Genomic DNA, 15,572 nt, shown 5'->3' on the forward strand with positions numbered 1-15,572 from the left:
AATATATACTCGTCCTCGTGGATTATGCTACCCGATTCCCTGAAGCCGTTCCTGGCGCTCGGCTACCACAAAAATATTGCACGGAACTAGTAGGAGTCTTTTAGCAGTAGGCATTCCTAGAGAAGTCCTGACGGACCAAGGAACGCCTTTACCTCGGAAACGCTCAAGGAGACTGCCAAGTTACTGAAAATAAAGCATTTAAAACCTCGTGTATCATCCTCAAACCGATGGCTAGTGGAGAGATTTAATCAAACTCTCAAGCAAAGGCTACGTAAGGTAGTCAGCAAGGATGGGAGGAATTGGGACCAACTCCTCCCCTTGTCCTCTTTGCCTACGGAAGTTCCTCAAGCCTCTACGGGGTTCTCTCCCTTTGAATTATTATACGGAAGACAGCCCCGGGGCTTATTAGATATTTTAAAAGAGGGCTGGGAAGGGGAGGCACAGCCCTCCACTAATATTTTGGATATATCGCCCAATTGCGCGATAGATTTGATGCAATAAGACCGATTCTAAAAAGTCATATAGAGGAGGCACAATCAGCACAGGCCCGCCTGTATGACCGTACGACTCTCCGGAGTTCCAACCGGGGATCGCGTCATGGTATTGGTTCCTACTTCACACTCTAAACTGCTCGCACATTGGCTAGGCCCCTACGAAATTAAGGAGAGGAAGGGATTGGTCGACTATTTGGTGAAACAGCCCAATCGCCGACCAGCTGAGCGAATATATCATGTAAACCTGCTGAAACCGTGGAAGGAGAGGGATCCCGATCCCTCCTCCGGACAGCCCTGCTCTCTTCGGAAGTAAGTTCCCTTAATTTCGCGAACAGCTATCTCCCAGACAGAGACAGAGCTCAAGCAGCTATCCGCTCGTCCCAGAGGTGGTAAGTGAACCCAGGTCGGACCTCTCTGATTGCGCACGACATATTGACTGACCGGGGTGATCGTCCGTGAGCGACCCTACAGACTCCGGAGGCAAAGAAAGTAGAAGTGGAACTGGAAATCAAGCGAATGCTGGCACTAGGAGTGATCGAGGAAAGTAGTAGTCCCTGGTCCAGTCCCATCGCCTTGATTGCTAAGCCTGACGGCAGTTGGAGGTTTTGCAATGACTTCCGCCGGCTCAACCAAGTTTCCGATTTGATGCTTATCCCATGCCTCGCGGGATGACCTCCTCGAGACTGGGACCAGCCAAATTCTTGACTACACTTGACATGACAAAGGGGTACTGGCAGGTTCCTTTAACGGAGTCCGAAGGAAAAAACCGCGTTTAGCACTCCTAGCGGACACTGGCAGTATCGTGTCCTTCCATTCGGGTTACACGGGGCGCCTGCGACTTTTCAGCGTCTGGTGGACAAAGTGCTCGGCCCCATAACTCGCTCTGTGCTGCCTATCTGGATGACGTTGTCATCTATTCCAGCACCTGGAAGGAACACATACAGCAGGTCACAGCAGTATTACGGACATTGGGAGAGGCGGGCTCGATCAACCCCAAGAAATGTTTCTTTGGATTGAGAGAAGCCAAATATTTGGGCTACCTAGTGGGCCGGGGTACTGTGAGGCCACAGTGTTCCAAGTTGCAAGCCATAATGGCCTGGCCCGTCCGCAAAACAAGCGGCAAGTCCAATCCTTTCTCGGTTTGGCGGGTACTACCGCCGGTTTGTGCCTCGCTTCTCCGAGAGCGCCCTTGACCGACTTGACAAAGAAAAGAGCTCCTAATACGGTGGTATGGTCTGATAAAGCGGGGCTGCATTCAGTGACTTAAAAGGGCTCTGACTTCAGCACCTATCTTGATCTCCCCTAACTTCTCTCCCTTTTATCCTCCAGACGGACGCCGGACACAGGCTTGGGTGCCGTGTTGAGCCAAAGCGCCGACGGTGTTGAACACCCCGTTATGTACCTGAGCCGGAAACTGTTGGACAGGGAGACCAGGTACGCGGCGGTGGAGAAAGAGGCTCTGGCGATCAAATGGGCGGTAACTCAGCTGCGGTACTACCTCTTGGGTCGCGTGTTCACTCTGGTGACGGATCATGCACCTCTGAAGTGGATGGCCCTTCACAGGAGTCGAATCCACGGGTCACGCGAGGTGGTTTCTTGACCTGCAGCAGTACAAGTATACGCTCATCGACAGGGGTCTCTTCATGCCAACGCCGATGCCCTCTCCCGGCCCACGACTCTCGGTGCAGGTCGCCCGACCACGGGTCTGGGCTGAGGGGAGTCTTGTCACACTGCGCGTGCATGGGAAGCAGCTGAAGGGCTTAGGAAATACTGTTTATACATCTGCCCAGGGGCGGGTGCATGACGCTCTTTCTGAGTTCTCTGCAGGTCTTACCCGGAAATCCCACCAGGAGCCGCCATTTCCAGGAAGGACACATCACTTCGGTTCCGCCCCAAGAATGAGGTCACTTCCGGTTCCGCCCCAAGGATGATGTCACTTCAGTTCCGCCCAGAGGACGACATCATTTCCGCCCTCTGTGCTATAAAGCTCACTGCCTTTGCTTAGGCAGGCAGTTCTGTTTTGGACTCTGTTGTGTAAACAACTGTTAACAATGCCTCAAAGACTTTTGCAGCCGGGAAACCGTAATAAACGGGTGGCTGCCCCAAACCTTTCCACGTCTCTGGTCTCCACTTATTACAATATATATATATATATATATATATATACTAGTAAAAGGCAAAGCCCTCACTCACTCACTCACTCACTCACTCACTCACTCACTGACTCATCACTAATTCTCCAACTTCCCGTGTAGGTAGAAGGCTGAAATTTGGCAGGCTCATTCCTTACAGCTTACTTACAAAAGTTGGGCAAGGTTTCATTTCGAAATTCTACACCTAATGGTCATAACGGAAGGTATTTTTCTCCATTAACTGTAATGGAGTAGAGCTGCAAAGACGTATGGAGTTTCGTGTGACATCATCACGCCTCCCATGTAATCACGCGAACTGACTGTCAACGCAGTGCGTGAAAACCAGGAAGACCTCCAAAAGCGCTTAAGAAAACATGCATTATATAATTGAGAAGGCAGCGAAACAATAAGAAGCGAGCGAGTGGCATATACTACCATATTCATGAGTGCTGCTACCTCGGAAAGAAAGGTGTAAACCTAAACTTTAAATTAAGTTCATAGACAGGCTACCGCTGGCGTTTCACATGCCCACAGGTAATGCGGGATACAAGTTTAATGATAGGACGCAGGATATAAACGAGAGTTTTGATCACTTTGTAACTAAGTTAAAATTGTAGGTGAAGGGTGTGCTTATGCAAATTCCGAGAGACTGTGTTTGTGGGGGATTGACAGTTAAGGCGGGTGGGGGAGTCACGCCATCATCTCCCCTCCCACCTCATTTCGCTCTGAGCTGAGCTCAGGCTAACGCCGCCATCCAAGCAACTTCGCCACACTGCCACCAAATACTCACAGAAAAATCCACAAGTTAATACACACGCTGTTTCAACACACTGAATCCTCTAGGCACTACTTACAAAAGGTCACATTGACAATCGTGTTACGCTATTTTTAAAATCTTTCCTTTTCTTAGCACAAGCACAGCTGAGAAGCTTCATGCATGTGCTCCATAACTGCTTAAAAATAATGCATTTAATCACACTTTGCATTACAAGCAAAGGGGAGCTTTTGTCAATGCATGATTTCCTGGTACACCATTACATTGATCAGCTTATCCCGATTCATTTTACCCTCGCACCACCTTAGTTTGAGAAGAAGTATGAAAAATATGAGGTTAACACAGAAAAACAGATCACCAATTCAAGCTTTATGAATAATCGATTCGCCATCAATAATTGTTTTGGTAAAGCCATCCTCCTTCCATTTTATAATTTTTCCGCCACTAGCCATGATTAAATGAACGGTAAAAAGTAAGAGCGAGGGTGACTTATTTAGGCAGGAATATATATGATAGCAACACTCATGACAATGTCAATCATGTTACGCTATTATTAAAATGTTTCCTTTTCTTTTCATTACTTTAACACACTACTTCTCGCTGCGAGCGCTGGTATTTTGCTATATATATAATATATGAATTACCTCCAAAGAGCGCTGAGACTTTTGATATCATGAACGTGTGTACAAAAGGGGTCTCCTGCCCAGCAAAAGTCGAGCAGCCAGCGCGCTGCATAGCTGTGCCGGCCTTTGAGACGCTGACTGCGCTTCTGCCTTAAGTCAAAGTGAGCACTTTTAATTTTTTTCACCCTCCCCCTGAGCTATAGCCCAGACAAGTGCAAACACGGACCCCTTTTCTACACCACGGCAAAATAATATTAAGGCTGATTCACACTTTCTTTGCACGATATGACATTATCAGGTCCTCAGCTCGGATTATGAACACACGCGATACGAGTGGAGGACTCTACAGTGCCATCACAGCCGATTAATGGCGGGACGTCTCACCAGTCTACACAAGACCCACCGCGACTGTCCCCAAAAGCGATCATAACGCCAGCTTAACACATCTCTATACTATATAAAAGAAAAAGGCAACTTTCCTTTCTTTACACCTTTTTCCTTTTATCCCAAACCAAAGCCTTTCTCTTAACAGTGCAGAGGACACAAAATAATTTTCTTTAATTGCCGGTAAGGCACATTACCAGAGGCATAAATTTGAACGCTCACATAGAAAATGTAATTTCTATACCACAGCCGTCGGTAGCCTTTCAAAAGGGATCTACTACGAGAGATGATCCATATACATTTTAGCTGCTGTTAGTTACTTACCTGTTTTGTTACACAGTCTTTAAAATGTAGTTTACCTGCAACCACTCCAGTAGTGCTCAATGTACCTGTACTTCTTAAAACGTTAATGTTTTACTGTTTAATAACTTATAGACTATATTTCATTATTTTTCCCTTGCACTCAGTGACCAAAGCTATACACACACATATAGACACATACAAACATACACACAAGTATATGTATGTGTATATATATGTATGTATATGTATATATATATATATATACACACACACCCCTATCTAGATTATATATATATATACACACACACATACATACATACATACATACACATACATACATACATACATACATACATACATACACACATATATATAATTTGTGTGTGTAGATATGTATATAGATATGTAGATATGAAGATATGTATGTGTATATATATATGTATATTATATATATATGTATGTATGTGTGTATGTGTGTGTGTGTATGTGTGTGTGTATATATATATGACAGCAGCAATCCAAGCTGTGAGAAAACAGTAAAAGGAGGCGTGTCAGACGTGGTACATTTTCTGATGCAGCTACCGAAAACAACTTCATGACGCTGCCACCAAATACACAAAACAATTACTTTGACAATCATGTTACATTATTTTTAAAATGTTTCCTTTTCTTTTTCATAACTTCTTTAACACATGACATCGCTGCGAAGCGCGGGTATTTTGCTATATATATATATATCACAGCGACACTCATAACAGTGACAAAACAATTACATTGACAATCATGTTAGGTTATTTTCAAAATGTTTCCTTTTCTTTCTCTTTCCTTCTTTAACACACTACTTCTCCGCTGCCAAGCTGGTATTTTGCTATATATATATATATATATATATATATATATATATATATATAGATAGATAGATAGATAGATAGATAGATAGATAGATAGATAGATAGATAGATAGATAGATAGATAGATAGATATGAGAACAACACTCATATCAATGACAAAACAATTACATTAACAATCATGTTACGTTATTTTAAATTTTTCCTTTTCTTTTTCGTACCTTCTTTAAAACACTACTTCTCCGCTGCGAAGCGCGGGTATTCTGCTAGTATATATATATATATATATGTACAGTATGTACACAGAATATGGTTAGAACACACACCAGAATGACTAAAAAGCAACAAAATGAAAAAGAAAGAAAACTTCTAACTTGGCTCTCCCAGTCTCAGTTATCTTCTATATTAATAAAAGGCAAAGCCCTCACTTACTCACTGACTGACTGACTCACTGACTGACTCACTCACTCACTCATCACTAATTCTCCAACTTCCCGTGTAGGTAGAAGGCTGAAATTTGGCAGGCTTATTCCTTACAGCTTACTTACAAAAGTTAAGCAGGTTTCATTTCGAAATTCTACACGTAACGGTCATAACGGTCGATAACAGTCGACAACGTCCGCCATGTTGAACTTTCTTCATTTATGTTACATATTGCACGGCCATATCAGGCTCACTCTTGATATCCGGAGGAACATTGTGTCTTATGTATTGAATGACTGGGACAGGTTCAAGGTGTGGACTGATGACGGTACAGGAGATAATTAGATTACACAGGAGCACTAGAAGAGTGAAATGCTTAAGCCCTTCACCTATGCATCTGCATGTGAGTTGATGGCTGCCGCTGAATTGTTCGGTTGTCGCTTTCAAGTGTATCGAAATGGCCAAATATTTTACACCTTTTGACAACCGCCAATGTCTCTTAAACATCTTAGATTGACAGGTGACGATTTCAGTAGTGGACAATTTGATGTTTATGAATGTTTAAACTCTCAAAAGCTGGATGTAAAGTTATCGATGAAACCGGTTGTATACTTACAACGCTTGACAGATGCCAAATGTCTCTTCAACACAAGTCCTGCAAATACTGTCGTAATTGAAACAAACCATGAAACTCAAACCGATTATGACAGCAGCAATCCAAGCTGTGAGATTTGAAAGGTGTTTTGCTGCTGGTATAAAGGACCCCCAGCTGTGTCTCTTGAAATACTGCTACTGGATGATTCATTGGCTGGAAGTTATCAGTTCTGGGGCCTCATGCATAACGCTGTGCATAGAATTCGCACTATAACATGACATAAGCACAAAAGCCGAAATATGCTTACGCACAGAAAAATCCAGATGCAGGAATCTGTGCCTACTCCAACTTCCACGTTCTTCCGCTACATAAATCCCGGTCAGCGTGAAAAGTAACGCACGTGCACGCGCCTGCTGTCCCGCCCCAACTCCTCCCAGAATTTGAATATGCAAATCAATATAAATAGCCCTTAAGCTCAGCGTTCTGTGAAAAGACAATGGGAAAAGCACGTGGAAAATATAAGAATTTCAGCGAATACCAAGTGGAGGCAAAAGGAAAAACATACTATTTGTTGATTTAAACAGTGGTATAATCAACGAAAGGAAGTTGATCCAGTGACATAGCGTGTCAGAGAAATTCGAAAACTCAAGTTCACAAAGTCGCACAGTGCCAAAATAAAAAAGAAGTCACATATGAAAGTCGCCGTGAAAAGGCGAGTTGTAGCCCACCATCTAAGTGTCATATGAAAGCTTATTAGGGTACAGACAAAAAATGCTTTGTTTTGTATTTGATCTTCTATGTGCTCTATGTGTGTGAATCACTACGTGCTTCCGTTCTTTCTCTTTCTCCGACAGAACACAGAATCCATTACATTCGTGATATTACAGCTCTCTGAATAATTAAAAAATGAGATGTATGCGTGATATTATTTTCATGATGATTGGAATGAAAGCATGTTATTAAATATGGGAACACGATGGCGCAGTGATTGTTCATGTCTCTCACAAGATGCTACTGCGCCATGCGCGACCTTCGATGAAATACTTTATTGTAGTGGTACTGTCTCTTTCAAACATATTCCTGCCCTTACTTTTCTTTCCCTAAATACCAAATCGCCACACAACCAGCTCTGTAATAGACGTTAAGCCATCTGTAAGCTTATAACAACGATTCTTCAAAACTTTTAAGGAACATTGAAATATCTTCATAGTACGTGTTTAATTATTCTGTCCATCTTTCCTTCCAGTGTCGCACCAGCCTCAGTGAATATACAGCTCAAGGCAGGAACAATACGTAAACTTGCTAGCGCTGCGGCACCGTGTCCTCACATGTTTAATTATTAACAATACAGATTATTTAAATGAAGTTAAAGTTTTATCTGTATAATATAATCAACATATTTTGCTGCATTTCATTTTACAAATCATACCGTAATCATATGTAAACATGCGCTTTATAAAGTGGCACAGGTTGTGCAATATTATAACTGTAGTTCAAGTTTACAGTGAGGTGATTGTACTTATAAGTACAAACAGTTCTACAAGGAGCAATTGATTGAGTGCGTTTAGAGTTCTTGGGATTAAACTGTTTTGAACCGCGAGGTCCGTACAGGAAAGGCTTTGAAACGTTTTGCCGTGGCTGAGGCAGCGTGTCCTTGAAGCTGTATACCGATAATTCTCTATCCGATCAGCTGCTGCTGTGATTCACACTCAGATACAGTGATATAAATACTCCGAGTGGTGCAGTGAGAGTAATATGGAAAAAGATGATCCGCTGTTGCAACCCTTAAAGGGAGCAGCTGAAAGAAGAAAAAGAAGAAGAAGGTGCAGTGAGAGTAACAACGCTAAAGTGGTTCTGGTATTTGGAATACTATGGTTATTCCCTGGACCATTATATTGTTATAGGTTAATTACAATCAGATGCATTACACTAATAAACAATATGTGATTAATTTCAGTGAATTTATAAAGCTGCGTCAGGAAAAGAAAGATAAACCACACAGGAACAGTAGCACTACTTTGACGCTGGGTGCCACCAGTCTGCAAAACCGAGTGGAGAACTAGCGTACGACAAGGCATGAGGTACCGTGGAAATGTGTGTGGCTTTATGCCAAGTGTAGGTTTTATACATCGCGATTTGAACGTGGAAACGTAACTACGCAACATTTCTGTGCATACGCACCATTTATACATAAGGCCCCTGGTGTGTCACAGAGAGGATGTGCAGCATTGTTCATAATGTCACTTAGTTTTGTCTACATTCTCTTCTGCTTTTCTACCTCTAGGAGGTTCAGAGTCTGCCCTTTTAATTAGCTTGTTGATTCGGTGGGCCTCTCTTGATGTGATATTACTATCCCAGCACACCACACTGGCCATCACAGAGTTGTAGAAGATGTGAAGGATGTAAGGATGTTTATTTCTGAAAAAAGTCACTGTACACTGGAGAAATACTTAAAGATTTAATTTCAGAACTGTCAAAGGCAGAGAAGAGATCTAACAGGATGAGGACAGACGACATGTTGCTATCTGTAGCCTGCTGTACTGAGTCAACTATGGTAAGTAGAGCCATCTCAGTGGAGGACACTGCACTTCTTACCATATGGAGTATATTTTGTAGGTTTAGCTAAATAAACATTTTCTTGTTGTTTTAGTTATTATGCTGTTTAGGCATTGTGGTGGTACTGTAAGCAGAATGGCTTTTCCAAAGTACATTTCCCACACTGAATCTTGTTTATTTCTGAAGTTATCACTCCCTGGGGGTCATATTTATTTATTTGTTTCCTTCTCTGTTTGTTTATTTATTAATTATTTAATTTATTTATTTATTCATGTATTTATTTTCCAGCTTCCTTCAGCCCTCTTACCTCATTTAGTCCAAAGCCAGCTTGTTGAGCACAGGTGTAGCACTCACTATTGTATGATTGTCCATATCTGCATTTCACGAGGTCACCATCAGGGTCATGAGCCAGCAGTGAGTAGGTGGTGGGGCAGTTTTGTGGGACCCTGCATATGATCAGAAATACATGTTAGACACATTATAGATAATTTTACCATGAACTTCCTGCCAAAGAAAGAAAGAAAGAATTGATAAATGTACATTTTGTTTAATTCCACACCTTAGCTTTGGGGGGAGTGTTGTGACTGGAGATCTGTTGGGATTTCTAGTGTCGGATCTGACGCCCAGGTCCACGTGAGTTAAAAGCATCCAGCTAGGGTATCCATATAAATTGTTGACCCAACAGCAGCTGTATTCTCTGTTAAAAATACAAACAAATAAATGAAGAAAGAAAGAAAGAAAGAAAGAAAGAAAGAAAGAAACTGTCTTTATTGCATTTATGTTTTTTTTTAGAATTGTTTTTCTTTCTGGTTTTCTAATACAGGTAGCTCTCATAATTTTTAGCAGAGAACACAATAATAATAACAACAACAATAATAACACCAGGCTGCCCCCTGGGATCTTCCACACAGCCTTAACCACCTCTAAAAACAGAACTTTTATACATGAAAACCACGGTCCTGCAAAGATGAGTGTGCATATAGAAAAGAACTGAAAATCTCATACTGACTTTTAAGTATTTGGACCCTCTTGATATCCTTCTGCTGTGAAACATTCTGACCTGCCATTGTTTACACGTCTTAAACAACTCTCATCATACACTGATCTTCTCTGTATTATCTATATCTATTATTTATTTATTATATTACATATCTTACACATCAATATTGCTGCCAATTCTTTGTCCTATCTTTGCACAATGTCTTGTCTTATTTGTGTTTTAATTTTAAAATTTTAAATTATAATTCTATTTTTAATTTATTATTTGGACGTCATGTTGTTACACTGTGGACCCTGAGCTTCGCAATTTCGTCTATCTGTATACTTGTATATGGTTGAGATGACAATAAAGTTCACTTTGACTTTGAATAATAATAATAAATTGTTACATTATTGTAGTGCTTTTCTCACTTTTCAAAGTGCTTCAGTGAGTGGGGATCCATTTTAACTACCACTAATGTGTAGCATCCACCTGGATGAGGCAATGACAGCTATTTTTGCACCAGTATGCTCACCACTCATGGGCTGTTAGGTGGTGAAGTGGTGAGAGAGAAAGAGAAACAATTAGAGACAAGTGGGTGATTAGGGGGGCAGAATGACAATTTAACCTGGACACTGAGATACCTCTTGCTTTTCACAAAGTACGTCCAGGGATCTTTTATTACCACAGAGAGTCAGGACATCACTTTTACATGTCATCTGAAGGATGGTGCCATTTTTACAGCAGAGTGTACCCATCCCCTGCTGGCCTCACCAACACCTCTTCCAGCAGCAACCCAAGCTTTTTCCTAGATAGTCTCCCATCCAAGAACTAGCCAGGCTTAGTTTTAGCTGGATGACCTTTTCTGTAGCACTTGTGGTATGACTGCCGGCTATAACTCCTAAGTACACAGAGTTGAATAATGTACTCAACAAAGATCATAAATAATCCCATTGTCCTTTTCTAAAATTTCAAATGATGAACATAATTACATAACTGCTATTTTAATAAATTGATTTTGTTATTCTCTATCTGTAGAAAGTACAATATAATATTTTTTATTTCAGTTTTATGTGGATTCCTCTGAGGTTGTTTTCCTGAGTGTCCAATCACAAAGTACACACTACAAGCCTTCCCTTTGGTGTGGAATTGATTGCAAAAGGGGCATCATGGTGGTGCATTGGGTAGCGCTGCCGCCTCGCAGTTAGGTGACCTGAGTTCGCTTCCTGGGTCCTCCCTGCGTGGAGTTTGCATGTTCTCCCCGTGTCTGCGTGGGTTTCCTCCCACAGTCCAAAGACATGCAGGTTAGGTGCATTGGTGATTCTAAATTGTCCCTAGTGTGTGTGCGCGCCTTGCGGTGGGCTGGCGCCCTGCCTGGGGTTATTCAGATTTCAGAAAAAAACAAAAAAATAAATAAAAATAACAGTAACTAATTTTAACTATATTTGACATTTAAATGTAACATTTTCCCATATTAACAACACTTACATATCATTTTTCATGCATTCACCACTATCACTCATTCATTCATCCATCCATTCATTTTCTAAACCAACCTTATCTGGAGTAGAGTCACTGGGGATGCTGGAGCTTTTACAGCAACCATCAGACATAAGTAAGGAAAAACACTTAGACAGGACAGCAGGGGCCTCATGTATGAACGGTGCGTACGCACAGAAATGTTGCGTGAGAACGTTTCCACGTTCAAATCGCGATTTATAAAACTTACACTTGGCGTAAAGCCACGCACTTTTCTATGGTACCTCATACCTTGTCGTACGCAAGTTCTCTGCTCGGTTTTGCAGACTGGCGGCACCCAGCATCAAAGAAGTGCTACTGTTCCTGTGTGGTTACTCCTTATTTTCCTGACACAGCTTTATAAATACACTGAAACTAACCGCATATTGTTTATTAGTGTAATGCATCTGATTGTAATTGACTTGTAACAATATAATGGTCCAGGGAATAGCCATAGTATTCCAAATACCAGAACCACTTTAGCGTTGTTACTCTCACTGCACCTTTCTTCTTCTTCTTCTTCTTCTTTCAGCTGCCCCCTTTAAGGGTTGCCACAGCGGATCATCTTTTTTCATATTACTCTCAGTGCACCACTCAGAGTATTTATATCACTGTATCTGAGTGGGGAATCACAGCAACAGCTGATCGGAAAGAGAATTATCGGTATACAGCATCAAACACACGCTACCACAGCCACTGCAAAATATTTCAGAGCCTTTCTTGTACGGACTTCGCGGTTCAGAAACAGTTTCATCCCAAGAACTATAAATGCACCCAATCAATTGCTCCTTGTAGAACTGTTAGGACTTATAAGTACAATCACCCCACTGTAAACTTGAACTACAGTTATAATATTGCACAACCTGCACCACTTTATAAAGCGCGTATTTACATATAATGACGGTATCATTTGTAAAATGAAATGCAGCAAAATATGATTATATTATACAGATAAAACTTTAACTTCATTTAAATAATCTGTATTGTTAATAATAAACATGTGAGGACACGGTGCCGCATCGCTAGCAAGTTCACGTATTGTTCCTGCCTTGTGCTGTATATTTATGGAGGCTGGCGCGACACTGGAAGGATAGATGGATAGAATAATTAAACACGTACTATGAAGATATTTCAATGTTCCTTAAAGGTTTTGAAGAATTGTCGTTGTAAGCTTACAGATGGCTTAACGTCTATTACAGAGCTGATTGTGTGGCGATTGGGTATTTGGGGAGAGAAATGTAAGGACAGGAATTGGAGGTAAGTACGTTTGAAAGATACAGTACTGCTACAATAAATTATTTCATCAAAGGTCGCGCATGGCACAGCAGCATTTTGTATGAGACATGAAAAATCACTGCGCCATCGTGTTCCCATGTTTAATTACATGCTTTCATTCCAATCATCATGAAAATGATATCACATATACATCTCACTATTTTAATTATTCAGAATGTATCACGAATGTAATGGATTCTATGTCCTGTCGGAGAAAGAACAGAAGCACATAGTGATTCACACACATAAAGCACATAGAAGATCAAATACAAAACAAAGCATTTAACTTGATACTTTAGTTACGATGGGATTTGAAAAACTAGTAAATGAAATGATTTTATGATGAAGTTTATGATGTTCTATTTTAATGACAAAATAAACTACGTGATTAAAGTGGAAAATTTGAGATTAAAGTTGACATTTCATGCTTTTTTCCCACTGTGTGCCTATTTTTTTTTTTTGTCTGTACCCAAATAAGCTCAGACGGTGGGCTACGACTCCCTTTTCATTGCGACTTTGATATCTGACAACTTTTTTATTTTGGCACTGTGCGATTTTGTAAACTTGAGCTTTTGAGTTTCTCCAACACGCTATGTCACTCGATCAACTTCCTTTCGTTGATTATACCACGGTTTAAATCAACAAATAGTATGTTTTTCCTTTGCCTCCACTTGGTATTCGCTGAAATTCTTATATTTTCCCCCATGATTTTCCAATTGTCTTTTCACAGAACGCTGATTTTAAGGGCGATTTATATTGATTTGCATATTCAAAGAGGTTTAATTCTGGAAATGTTAAGATAGTAAACCCAGGGAATGGTGTTAAATAGTGGCCCTGGATAAACATAGTTAACCCTAATGCATTAATTACAACCACAATAAACCAAGGGTATGATGTTAAACAGTCTTCTTTAGAATAGTAAAAAAAAAACGGTTGCTAATTTAATTTCTTCCATGCACACATACATAAATAAACGTGTATAATTGTAATAAAAACAAAAACAGATAGTGAATGAGAAGGGAAAAGGATGTATAATTACGACACCAGTGTCATTGCAAGCAGCTCAGACAGCTGGTGATATCTTCTTTATGATGCGATGACAGGGTGCGACTCATGGTCGTATTTCAGGAGAGTGTCGGGATCAGCTTTCTTAACTCTTTATCTGCTTCCTCTCTACTAATAAATATGTAATGTTTTCCTTGAATCTCCACTTTCAAATTGGCGGGATACAAGAGGCTGTATCTGATATCGGCTTTTCATAAATGCTGTTAAATATAATAAAAAGAGGCGCGCTTAGCAGCTGTTGATGGTGAGAAATTAGGGAAAATATGAATGAGCTTATTTTCTTTTTTTTATTTTTATTTATTAATTTTATTACAATCAATACATAGCAATCAAGTTTTTACAAAAAAAAGAATTATGTTAAGAACAGATCGATCCCCACCCTTGAGAGAGAGAGCAAGCCAAACGGTGTAAAATTTAAGGCTTGTAAAAATACCTAAATTAATAAATTCTCTGTGCTTTATAAACTTATTTTAAAATATTACTGATTAGATCCTGCCATGTTTTGAAAAAAGTCTGTACAGATCCTCTAACTGAGTATTTGATTTTTTCCAATTTTAAATAATATAACACATCAGTTTCCCACTGACTTAAAAGAGGAGAGTTTGGGTTCTTCCAGTTTATCAGAATAAGTCTGCGTGCCAACAGTGTAGTGAATGCAATCACAGTTAGTTTGTCTTTCTCCACTTTAAGCCCCTCTGGAAGAACCCCAAACACAGCTGTTAATGGGTTAGGAGGGATTGTGAGTCCAAGACTGTCTGAGAGGTAATTAAAAATTTTTGTCCAGAATAATGTTAATTTGGTGCAGGCCCAGAACATGTGACCCAGTGAGGCTGGGGCTTGGTTGCAACGCTAGGTTGGATCATGCCCTGGAAACATTTTGGAGAGTTTTAGTCGAGACAGATGTGCTCGATATATAATTTTGAGTTGTATAATTGTATGCTTTGGAGCTCGAGTGAATTCTCTGCATTGCTACTTTCCACTCCTTTTCTGATATATTAATTGAGAGGTCATTTTCCCAGTGTCCTCTTGGATCTTTGAAAGGAAGGGATTGTAAAAGGATTTTATATATTGTAGAGATGGAGTCTAATTCCTCAAAATTGAGCAATATTTTTTCCAGCGTGGATGAGGGTGCAAGATGAGGAAAATCTGGAAGGTTCTGTTTAACAAAGTTCCTGATTTGAAGATAGTGAAAGAAATTTGTAGTTGGAATGTTAAATTTGGAATGTAATTGTTCATAGGATGCAAAGACGTTGTCTATATAAAGATCTCTAAGCAAGTTAATTCCAAATTTTTTCCAGATATTAAAAACTGCATATGTTTGTGAAGGTTGAAAGAGGTGATTCTCTTGCAGGGGTGCCACAGAAAGAAGCTTCTCCGTCTTAAAATGCTTTCTACATTGGTTCCAGTGAGTGGAGCACAATTGGGTTATTAGTGTATTGCCGATAACGTGTGTTTATTGGACATAGAGCAGGGAATACAAAGAAGTACTGCAGGATTTTACTTCTATTGCGGTCCATGCCTGTGTATGTTCTTCTATTTGTGTCCAGGTTCTTATCGACTGTATATTTGCCACCCAGTAATAAAACTGGAAGTTAGGTAGAG

At 40.4% G+C, this 15,572-nt stretch overlaps 1 protein-coding gene across 2 annotated transcripts in view; it reads right to left on the minus strand.

Annotated features, from left to right (window-relative positions):
* LOC120514762 (mucin-5AC-like) overlaps positions 1 to 15,572 on the minus strand; it is a 70,764-nt gene that overhangs the window by 42,175 nt on the left and 13,017 nt on the right. For both annotated transcript variants that reach the window (XM_039735309.1, XM_039735302.1), the window contains exons 3-4: positions 9,693 to 9,830; positions 9,441 to 9,579 (exon numbers count right to left, since the gene is read on the minus strand). In XM_039735309.1, the coding sequence (XP_039591243.1) occupies positions 9,441 to 9,579; positions 9,693 to 9,830 (277 nt within the window). The remainder of the gene's footprint in view (positions 1 to 9,440; positions 9,580 to 9,692; positions 9,831 to 15,572) is intronic.

This window comes from Polypterus senegalus, chromosome 1, assembly GCF_016835505.1.
Source record: "Polypterus senegalus isolate Bchr_013 chromosome 1, ASM1683550v1, whole genome shotgun sequence".
Lineage (NCBI taxonomy): Eukaryota > Metazoa > Chordata > Cladistia > Polypteriformes > Polypteridae > Polypterus > Polypterus senegalus.